Genomic DNA, 12,018 nt, shown 5'->3' on the forward strand with positions numbered 1-12,018 from the left:
ACCAAGCTCTCAAATGGCCTTCTTTATGCCAACATTTCATTCTAACATGGAATGATGGGAAACTAATCTGTGAGTAGGTAAAGGATGGTATGGTGTAAATAGCAAAACAAGCCCATGAAGAGCAGGAAATCTTCAAAGGATGACAGCTTTCAGAATATGATGCTCCTTTAGTACTTCACCGAAGCCAATCGATATTAAGCACTCAAGTTTGGCACCAGAGTTCAGGTCTCAAACATCTGATTGAAAGTTATCAACTGAACCAAGCTGATTCCCAAGTCATGCAAGACCCTCATCCTAACCCTGAAAATAACTAGACCCAAGATTGATAATTGATCTGTAGCCACTAACTTACAATTTTTACTCTATTGCAGCCAGTTGTACAAAAAAAAGTTGAATAACCATTTATCAGGTAGATTCCATCCATCTAAGACAACATCCATGATTTGTTTAAAATCATAGGTCTGTTTCACTGGCTCTCCACTCAGCCTTGGACAACCTGGACAACAGCAATACCCACGTCAGACTGTTTATTGATTACAGCTCACCATTCAACATCACATTCCTTCAATACTAATCAACATTTTCAGCATCATTACATGACAGAAACGGACTTACCACTGTAATATTCCTTAAGTGTAGAAATGCTGCACTGGTCACTCACTCTCTTTATGTGGGAGTTAAAATTCAAATGTGAATCGAGGTTAACACCCAGGCTAGATTCTTCTGATTTTACAAGGAGAACCAAAGTCCAAAGTTTATCAAGAAGTCTTTTTTTTAAAATATATACACATGTTGCACAGTACTGGATGCCACAAAACAATGAATTTCATGACATATGTCTATAGTGAATAGTAATGTCTACAATAAGCGGATTCTGATTCTAAAGCAGTATAGGTAAGTTTGGTGATTGACACCACTGCTCTCACTATCATCCTGTGCCATTCTAGTTTGTATTAAAATGATACAAATTTACAACCTCAGTGTTTCAACATCCATACATACACGGGGAGTAATTTCTAATCATAATGCACTAAGCAGAGCAAATCAGTATTATATGCATCTTTCACTGAAATGGTTTATTACTCCAAAACAGAGGAAATTAACTTTAATCTTACCTGCTGTTAGTAGTCGCAGTTGGAGGCCAAGGGGTCCCATTGGATCTCTCAGAACTTCAACAGTCTCTGCATAGATGTTACCATAGAAACAACTCAGCGGCATCATGGGAGCTCTGGAAAAGCCAGATTGATATGCTCACTGTGCAGGCATTTCAAGAAACCACACTGATAAATAAATTATTCCCCTTCAGATGGTATTGACACTGTACAGTTCCATCATTTTGCTTTTAGTAGACCATGCTGCCCAGGGACCAGTTTTAATGAATATTAGTGTCAATAGTGAGCATTCAGCACTACAGACCTTGCTCTTAATTGGCATGTAATGTTTTACTGGCAAGACTCATCAAAGTGCAATCCAAGCAACTAGGATCTACCAAGGCTGGGTTTTAATTGCTGTCTTGTAGCTGTGGGACTGTCATAAGACACACTGCAAGGACAGTGCCAATTAAAGGAGCACCCAGCCAGCACATACAATCCAGGTTTCTAAAGCAATCTGGATCACACAATTGCCGCCAGTTTCGAGTATTTATGTTAAAGATGTAAATTTCTCCTCACCAGCATTCAATTCAGTTGCAAATTCTGCAGCAAGAGGTGCCCATCCAATTGGATATTACTAAAAGGCTTTTGCCTGCTTGTCTTTGTAAACTGTGGCCACCTCGGGTAGATACTGGTATGGACTGGGTGCAATATCTGAGCAGGGCTTGGGGACAAGAGAGTTATGAATTGGGGTTCTGATTTGGGAGAGGTGGTTAGGGAGTTGATATGGTGATGGGGGAATCATTGGGTCAGGTTGGGGGCCCAGACAATAAATTACATTACAGGGGACTTTTCTGAGACAGGCTCTTAGCATGTGGCTGGGGTCTATTTGGGGACCCTGTGTAAAATGTACCACTGTGGCTGTACATCTGAGGCAGAAATTGTTGTACTGCCACAACTGTGATTCAGAGCCAAACTGCTCCATTAGATTTCTGTGCAGGCAGCGTACAACTTCAAAGTGAGCTTCACTGCAGAAAGACCCTGATATTACTCGTCTACTGCTGAATAATAAAAAGGCAAATGACTGAGCCAAAGACATTTTGACAATTACTAAATTCATCTCTAATACTCTTCTTGTCAATGAGCATTTGATGGTCAGTAGAAGCTAAGCCAATCTGGGGGAAAAGAAAACATGGCACCTTCTGTCTGGCAGTTTTCTTACTTTGTGTCCTGTAGACTGTTTGCAGTGTAAATATACATGCGTTTCACAGTCGCACCGTGAGGAATCTGCAGGGAGGCCAGCCCATGAGCAAATTTCGGCTGCAGAAACACAGAATGTTAAACATCTATAGTCATCAGCAAGGACAAATCATGGATAAAGAGAGAAACAGAAAATCATTCTAGTAATGTATCCATACATCCTCATTTCAAGCAAATCAATTTCCATCCACTTCCAATCCACACCTCCCACTGCACAGATTCCATAATGCCTTTTGGTTCCATTCACTTCTCCAATACTATTTCAACTAACATTAATTTTTTTCAGTCACATACATAAAACATTGCAGCACAGTACAGACCCTTTGGCCCAAAATGTTGCACTGACCTTTTAACCTACTCTAAGATCAATATAACCCTTCCTTCTACATAGCCTCTATTTTTCCATCATCCATGGGCCGAGCTAAGACTTTCTTAAATGTCTCTCAGTTGCTCATTCAATCTTGATCCAGCTCTCTCCATTATTTCTAGGCTTTCCGTGCTTTTTCTCTCAAGATGGGCACTAAATTTTCAGTTAACTGGGTTATCGGTTAATCAGGGCAACCGCTTACCTGGGACAACTCTTAAAAGAACAAAAACTAATCGAGGAAACACCGGGATTCCCTTCATTTATTTGGGACACTATGCTGCTTAACCGGGCAGGAGACTATTGCCAGATAGGTTCTAACTAGCATCAGATGCGTGGACCGGTATGGTCATAAGACCATGCTTATTTTGGACAGTTTTTAAATAGTGTCAGCTGCATTTGCTTGTGTTCAAAAAGCAGTGATTTTTGTCACCGATAGTAGGGGAGAAGTAAGCAGAAAGACAATTCAGAACTGTTTTGCTCACTGCAGTTTCAAGCATTCAGGCTTGGAGATGCCGGAAATGGCCAGCAGCGAAAATGAAATGATTTCATTACTTCTGACAAGTTAGGGTCACCGAAGAATTTGAAGGCATCAACTATCATCTTGAATGTTATAATAAAAATAGAGATTTGGAGGATGCAATTGTTGACAGCACTGTATGATGGCAGTCCATTTTCTACACTAGGTGTCTGCACAGATTTTGTTCATTTACAGTCAATCAAACGAACTTGGTAGTGTACACTCAACAAAATCCTGAGTCAATTTCTATTAGGAACTAATGCACAGTTTTATAGTATTGTAGTAGTATTGATAGTGTTCTCATTTGTTCTGTATTTCATTTAAATACTTAAATTGTTACTCAGTTAAAATGCAGTTTGTCTTTTTTTTTATATATTTTTAACTATTTCAGCTAATTGTGGCAGCCGCTTAACAGCACCAAAATGTACTGGTCCTGATGTTTCCTAGTTAACTGTATTTGCTTAATTTCCTTCACCATTTCTTTATTTACCAGTATAATATCCCTTGCTCCTGTCTTTTAGTAACCCACATTAAGTTTAAGAATCTTTTCCTTCTTTCCATATTGACAGAAACTTTTGCAGTCTGTTTTCTCACTGGATTACAAATTTTGTTTAATCTTAAGGCAATTACTTTTTTGACAAAACTCTTCATCCCTTTCTTTCATACTATGTTTAACTCATCAATAGTTAAGCTCAAACAGCTTTCCTCCCCATGGTACCTTAAAAGGATATTTATTTGTTAAAACCTATATATTAATTCCATTAACATTGGACATGGCTTGTTCATTGTCCTATTTTTTAACTTGGTTTCCATTCTATCAGAGGTAACTCACACCTGAAGCCTTTTTACTTAACTTTATTTAGCTTCAAAACCCTGGTTTCAGGTTGAACTAAATAATTTTCTATCTTTAACAAAAACAAAATTACATTAAGATTGCTCTTCTGTATCGGCCTTTGTAACTGTTCAAGCTACTCTTTCATTCTGGACTCTGTCTGCAGGATTAGTTTCTTAGCACTTACCCCTCTCAGAACCTTGCCTATCTCACAGATATAATTCTAAACACCAATAAGCATCGGACACATGCAAGTTGAAGTTGTCCACTGCAGTCCAAGCAGAAGCAAAGTCATTGCTCTCTATAGCTTGGAACTCATCTTCTCACCTCAAATTTTGGAGCTTCTTTCCAGGAATCCAGTTGAAAGGAGAAAGAAAGCCCTCGAAAGTTGAGATGAAAAAGTTGTTCAGCTGCATTGTACACTGTAGAATGAGAATAAAGAAGAGGTAATAAAATTCAAGCTAGCATGTTTCAATTCCTGACTAATGCAGACTACAAACTTTCTTTTACAACCTTCCCAACTATCTTGCATCCCCAGGTTATGACAGAGTTCTGTTCCCTTGAACTGTCTGTAACCGGAACAGTTGGCAAATCGGAAATGTGTCAGTGTATCGAATTCCCACGTTGCAGGAGATGCCGACAGCCTTGCAGCAGCTTACAAAACCATAGCACCACTCTCCAAAGTGCTCACTCGTATGTATGGCTTATTACAAGCTGGGGACCTGCACGTCAATGCTCATTCAACCCTGTTAATTCACACTTTACTGTGCACTTTTCTTTTGTGTGTGTACTCTCTCCTAGAGCTTCCACACTGTATTAATCAGAAAATCCAACCAGAAGAGCTTTAGCTGTTATTAGGAGTGTCATGCCTATTGCTTCTATCGTTGTGACAAACTTAGTATAATTGCACTGCCTCAAAGCACAGTTTACTTGGTGAAGAAGGAAGAGGGAGAAGCTAACAACGGCATTAAAGGGGTTAACAAGCAATGTAAACTGTTAAGCAACAGCCGAAGGGAGAGATTAACCAATGGAGAAAAGCCCAAGAGCATGGGTGCAGTGCTGCAAAAAAAACCTTCACGTGCTTGGTCAAGGTCACTGAAGGCTCATGTCTCAGGAATGATGTCACTACCTTACACAGAAATCCATATGATACAGCCACCCTATTTACCCAGCAACAGTCTTTTACAATCCATCTACCTCATCACACGCTCAATCATTACTCATCGGGCCCCCCACTCACACCACACAAGCCCCATGAAATGCCAGCCGTTCAGTAATGGCAGGCGCATCATGCAGGCATTCACTGATGGTTAAAACTCATTTAAACTTTACAACACAGGGAGCACCCGGTGTGGCTGCTCTGTAGCAGTCAGTAAAATGCCAGCAGCCTAATCTCCATTCCAGCACAGGATCCACGGTCCCACAAGTCACCACTTTACGAGAATACATCACAAACTTTTAAAATATAACGAGGGTCTCTGCTGCCACGGCCTGTGAGTTCTAAACCATCATCACCATTTGGATTTTCTTTCCCACTTCCGTACTTCCAAAAATTGTTTTAAATCCGCACCCATGATCTTATCCCACAGCTGAGAGAAGTAAAGGTACAAGCCTTTCCCCTTTACTCCATCTATTTCCCTGAAGGGGAACCTGAGGGGGAACTTCTCCACTCCAATAAAGTGGCCACTCGGTGTATAAAAGCACACCTGAGGCAAGCATTTTCAATTACAGAACCATATTCACATGGTATGGAAACAGGCCCTGTAGCCCAATAATCCAACACTACTCCCATTTTATTTTCCTATCTTAACATCAAGTTCTTCCAAATTCTACACTCATCTGCACACACAAAGGCCAATTAAACTACCAACCTGCACATCCCAGCAGAAAGTTCAAAGTAAATTTATTATCAAAGTACATATATGTCATCATAAATAACTCAGCAGGCATTCACAGTAAATACAATAAACACAATGGAATCAATGAAAGACCGTCCCCAATAGGATGGAAAAACAATCAATGTGCAAAAGACAAAAACTATAAGTACATGAAGAGAAAAAATAATAACCCATGAGGGGATTTCTGCAGATATGCTGGGCAGAGAGGGAATAAAATACCACCCGTGGACCAAAACAGAAAGAAATCCAGGCACGTCTGTACCCAGACTGGGTGGTGCTGGTCAGCGTCTGTTCTCTATTTTAGGGGCGGCTGAAACAAAATACCTCACTGTAGGAATAAAAAGCAATACCCTGTCACTTTATTACAGCACAATATACAATTATGCAAGTAAATGCACAACGAATAGCAAATCAACATAGTGATAATGCAATAACTTAATCCCTATAGACATGCTAAAGCAAATAAACCACCACAGTTGCACAAGAGCTAGAAAGAAACCAACTTAAAGACCACAACAATGCTAAACAAGAAAATCATGAAGATGCTGATGAACTTTTGGCCTAAAATCTGGCACAATCAAGAAACAAGCTGGATTAGAGAGGACAAAGAACACACTCGCACAATTGAGGACATACAAACACCTGGTTACAATGGTTATGATGAAAATAGTTATACAAAAAACCCTCAACTGAAAACATACCAGCAGTGATATTATTCATAATTATTGGTATAAAATATTTACTTATCTTCATCCGTATCTATTAATACATATCAACAATTTTCTTAAAAATCACGAAAAAGTGCCTGAATTTTTAACAGCAGGTAAACATTATCTCTTGCCTGAAAGAGAAATCACAATGACCCATCAAAATGTCATCCCATTACTTGTTTACAAGCTATATATAAAAAATTATAACATGCATCTTGCATCTAATCACCCCTCACTTAGATAACCACAATATACTTACAGAAGAGCAGAAAGGATGCTGTAAGGGTATGAAAGGGTGTAAAGAACTGATAATAGATTCCGTAATTTCAAATCAAGCTCCGAGGAAAAGCAGAAAATTTTCATGTTGTCATATTGACTACTAAAAAGTATTTGATTCAGTTCCACACATGGAAAATAGAAGCTCTTAATATATATATATATATATAAATAAAAATTTCATCCAATACTTGTGAAATTCCTACAAAATCTGATGAAGCATTAGCATACTACAATCATCTATTTATAAACAACCAAAATAGAAGCACCGTTATCAAAATAAACCGAGGCACTTATCAGGGTGATTCTCTATGCCCACTGTGGTTTAGTCTAGCTTTCAACCCACTCTCTAATTTACCAAATCAGACGACAATAGAGTATCAAATCAGAAACAACCAAATGAATTACTGTATACCTTGATACACCTTCTATGCATGGATGATTTGAGATTATACACTCCTTCATTAGTAAAGCTAAAGCAATTAATTCAAAGGATTTAAAGCACAATTATTAACAAAGTATGTAAGCAGTACACAACCGAGATTCATCTTCTCCACAGACAGCCACGAAACAAAAAAACAATGGAACCCATTCAAAGCCCCCTCCAAAAAACAAATCACACAAATGGCAAGAACATCGACCAATCCCTCAGGCAAAAAACAAGAACAAACGAACGAAAATACAAAATCCAAGAGTCCACATTCAGTTCCGCTCAGTGTTCATTATCTGCAGACCACCCTGATTCAAGGTTGCCCAAAAATAGCAATAGAAAAAGGAATGACCATAAACCAGAAAAACACATCATGTGAACTACAGTCCAATCCATAAATAGTGTTGATTAAACCTTGCTCCAGCACCATTCTCTAACAGCATCGAGGAAGGAGGGAGGGAGGGAGGGAGAGAGAGATAGATAGAGGGGGGGAGGGGGGGAGGGGAGAGAGGGGGGGAGGGGAGAGAGGGGGGGAGGGGAGAGAGGGGGGAGGGGAGAGAGGGGGGAGGGGGAGGGGAGAGAGGGGGGAGGGGGAGGGGGAGGGGAGAGAGGGGGGAGGGGGAGGGGGAGAGGGAGGGAGATAGAGACCGACCAGCACACATAGACATCAGCCTTCAGCAGCAGCGAGAGGCTGATAGACAGAGCTGAACACTCGCCCGCCTTCTGCGCCTGTCTCGATGTTTTCAATCTTCCTCGATCCTTTAATCAGTGAGATCAGCGAGAAATAGTCAATTATGGGATTGCCCCCCATCTCCAAGCTTCTTGGCCTTGAGGTTGCTCGCCTGCCAGGAGCTTCTCGGAGGCAGCAGAGTGCCAGATCTCTCAATTGACCCAAAAACACACCATCAGACTGTAGATCACAGGCTGCAACAGTACCAGTGATGAAGTTTTAAGGGTGTTGGGGAAGTAAGAAATGATTCTTGGACTCTTGTAAATAACTGGTTAAAATTAAGTGCCAACTTATGCGTGCTCTGTTCTGAATAGTGTACAATTTCTGTTTGTCCTTCACTGAGGAATCTGCCTTTGGCTTGTTTAGATTAACGACTCACAAGTGTCTCTTGAGAATGATATGGGGGCTGGGTTCACACATGTTACACACACCGTGCCTTACGGTTTCGCACCACTGATCTAAGTTCCCTCATTTGTTTCAGGAAAAAGGGAGGACTCACTGATAAGGACAAGAATGAACATCTGTCTGTAATTAAAACTTTGATTTAGTGGGCTCTCTTATCTAAGTAATTAAGTTTTGCTCCAACAGACTTGGTGGGAATACCAGTTTATCTAAGTGCTCTTTGTTTCACTAGTTCTATAAATTGTAACGTTTCTGCATGTTAGACAGAAGTTCGTCACGAGCCACCTAAGGGACAGGAACCCTGTCCCTATGGTGTTGGGCTTTGAACTTCTCGTCGGCTGAGTTCGAACAAATAAACTGGTAAAAAGAATAAAGTAAACAACTGTTTGTGGTGTGGTTATTGGTCTGGCGAATTTAAGTTTACACCAGAACCACGTTTAAAAGAAAAAGACATAAAAGATGTGAAAGAAACAGTTTTGTGGACCATCTGAAGAATGTCACCTGTCAAATAGTGCTGAACTATTTTCAAAGGATATATATGTGAACTTTGAATTAGACAACTGCACAACCTTAAACATAATAAGGTGCAATAGAGCTAGCAGAACATAAAACAGAGCAAGAGGGTAGAGCAGAATCGATGGATGAGTATGAAACATAAGTATTTGGGACATTAACAAGCAAAAAAGATCATACTGTGATAGAAGGAAAACTTTTGACAGAATTTGCTTCAAGGCTTAAGAAAATCTGCTAGAGCTCCATAGTGAAAATATAACAAAGGCAATAACCACGTTTGCTATACCCATAATAACATATTCTTTTGGCATAATATCTTGGTCTGAAACCGATCTAGAAAACTTACAAAGAAAAATAAGAAATGAAGTGACAAATCTTAGAAATCACTATGTACACTCGAACACACTTAGATTAACACTACCTAGGGCAGAAGGAAGAAGAAGAATAATAGACATAAAAATTTACACAACAAACAGATAACATCTAAGGATATACTTTCATCAATGAAAACAAGATTCAGCACTCCAGGTGAACATATGCAATTCTGATAAAGTAGCACACACCACTAAACTTAAACGAAAGCAGAACCCAGACAAATGAAGAAACTATCACTATATCCATGGAAGACATCCCCACGATCTGAGCAGACTAGATGTCAACGAGGACGTGTGGAACACCTGGCTCAGATATTGGAGACATCTTCCCAGAAACAGGGGGGTTCCTTGTGGCAATACAGGACCAGGTGGTTAACACCAAAAATTATCAAAAATACATAGTAAAGGACCAACAAGTTCAAGACAATTAATGTAGAAAGTGCCAAGAGAAACCAGAAACAATCCAACACTTTAGAGGATCCTGCAGCAGTTTAACTCAATCTGATTACTTACACAAGCACAATTAAGAGGCAAACATTATGCACCAAAATCTTGCTTTAAAATACAAACTCATAAAAGACACCATACTTCACTATAAAAACAAGCCTGATCCAGTTTTAGAGTCAGAGTCATTCAAATTATACTACAACCAATTCATTAATATGGTTAGGACAATCCATAATAACCGTCTGGATATAATAATACAGGAAAACAAGCAAGAACTCACAGAACTCAGTAAGTGTAAAACACAAGAAATATGCTGAATTACAAACAGTAAAAAGAGGAAATTGAAACATTGGCCCGATAGTAACATCTACAACTGGTATCATCCCAAAGTCATTACATAATAGCATTAAACAATTAGGCCTACACAGGAATATTTATCTAAATCTCCAGAAAGCCACAATACTAAACACCACTAGAATAATCTGAAAGCTCTTAGCAATTGAGAAATGAGTGAACTTGGCTATGCTCATACCACAGGTTTTACCAGCTTAAGCTGAAAAAAATACAGCCATAATAATAATAATAATAATAAGTAATATATATCTAGAACATGAGAGAGTGAATCCATAGGTTGTGGTAACAGTTCAGTGATGGGGCAAGTGAAGTTACCCCCTCTGGTTCAAAGCCTGATGATTGAGGGGCAATAACTGTTCTTGAACCTGGTGGTGTGAGCCCTGAGGCTCCCACACCTTCCTCCTGATGGAAACAGTGAGAAGGGAGCATGGCCTAGATAGTGGGGTCCTTACTGATGAATGCTGACTTCCTGCAACACCGCTCTGTGTAGATGTGCTCAACGGTGGGAAAGCTTTGCCTGTGATGGACTGGGCTGTACCCATGACTTTTTGTTGGTTTTTCTGCTCAAGGGCATTGGTGTTTCAATACCAGTCACACAGCTAAAGAAGTTTGTCAAAGATTAAGATGACAAGCTGAACCTTTGCAAACTTCTAAGAAAGTAGAGATGCTGGCATGCTTCCTCCACAATGGCACTTTGCAGGACCCAGAACAGATCCCCTGAAATAATAATGGGGATCTGAAAGTGAGGAAATGAAGAATACAGTTGCACGAGGAGGTATTGAGACCAAGATCTTGAAGCATTGATTCGTTTTGAGGGAATGATAGTATTGAATGCCAAGCTGTGGTCAATGAAGAGCATCTTGATGTATGTATCTTTGCTGTCCAGGGTTGAATGAAATGGCATCTACCATTGACCTGTTATGACAGCAGGTGAATTGGAGCAGATCCAAGTCACTTCTCAGGCAGGAGTTGATATGCTTCATCACCAACCTTTCAAAGCACTTCATTGTTGTAATGTAAGTGCTACTAGACAATAGTCCTGTTGAAGGGTTTCAGCCTGAAACGTAAACTGTACTTTTTTCCCCATAGAGGCTGCCTGGCCTGCTGAGTTCCTCCAGCACTTTGTCTGTGTTGCTTGGATTTCTAGCATCTGCAGATTTTCTTTTGTTTGATAGTCATTGATGCAAGTTACCATGTTCTTCTTAGGTACCAGTAGAATTGAAGCCTGCTTGAAGCAGGTGGGTACCTCAGAATGCCGAACCGAGAGGTTACAGATATCAGAGAACACTCCAGCCAGTTGATCTACACAGATCTTTAGTGCTTGGCCAGGCAACCCTTCTGGGCCAGATGCTTTATGTAGGTTCGCTCTGCTGAAGGATGCTCACACGTCAGCCTCAGAGACTGAAATCACAGGATCACTGGGGGCAGTTGGAGTTTGTGAGGGCGTCTCCATGTTTTGGCAGTCAAAGCGAGCATAAAAGACATTGAGCTCACCTGTGTGTGAAGCCCTGTTGTCACCTATGTCACTTGGTTTTACTTTGCAGGAGGTGATGGCATTCAAACCCTGTCACGGCTATTGAGCATCCTTCAGTGATTCAAGTTTGGTCCGCAATTGCCACTTTGCACTAGGTGGCTTTCTGGAGATCATACCTGTACCTTTTGTGTTTTACTTTGTTGCCAGACCTGAAAGCCACTGATCTGACCGTCAGCAGATTGTGGATCTCACGACTCATCCAGGGCTTCTGGCTAGGGAAGACTCTGAATGATATTGTGTAAAGGCACTTGTCTACAACTGTTTTTATAAGGTCCGTGACAAC

General features: G+C 40.3%; 1 protein-coding gene across 5 annotated transcripts in view; it reads right to left on the bottom strand.

Annotated features, from left to right (window-relative positions):
* phaf1 (phagosome assembly factor 1) overlaps positions 1–12,018 on the bottom strand; it is a 124,282-nt gene that overhangs the window by 26,096 nt on the left and 86,168 nt on the right. For all 5 annotated transcript variants that reach the window (XM_063066713.1, XM_063066709.1, XM_063066710.1 and 2 more), the window contains exons 6-8: positions 4,395–4,489; positions 2,314–2,411; positions 1,116–1,228 (exon numbers count right to left, since the gene is read on the bottom strand). In XM_063066713.1, the coding sequence (XP_062922783.1) occupies positions 1,116–1,228; positions 2,314–2,411; positions 4,395–4,489 (306 nt within the window). The remainder of the gene's footprint in view (positions 1–1,115; positions 1,229–2,313; positions 2,412–4,394; positions 4,490–12,018) is intronic.

Source organism: Mobula hypostoma, chromosome 14, assembly GCF_963921235.1.
Source record: "Mobula hypostoma chromosome 14, sMobHyp1.1, whole genome shotgun sequence".
Lineage (NCBI taxonomy): Eukaryota > Metazoa > Chordata > Chondrichthyes > Myliobatiformes > Myliobatidae > Mobula > Mobula hypostoma.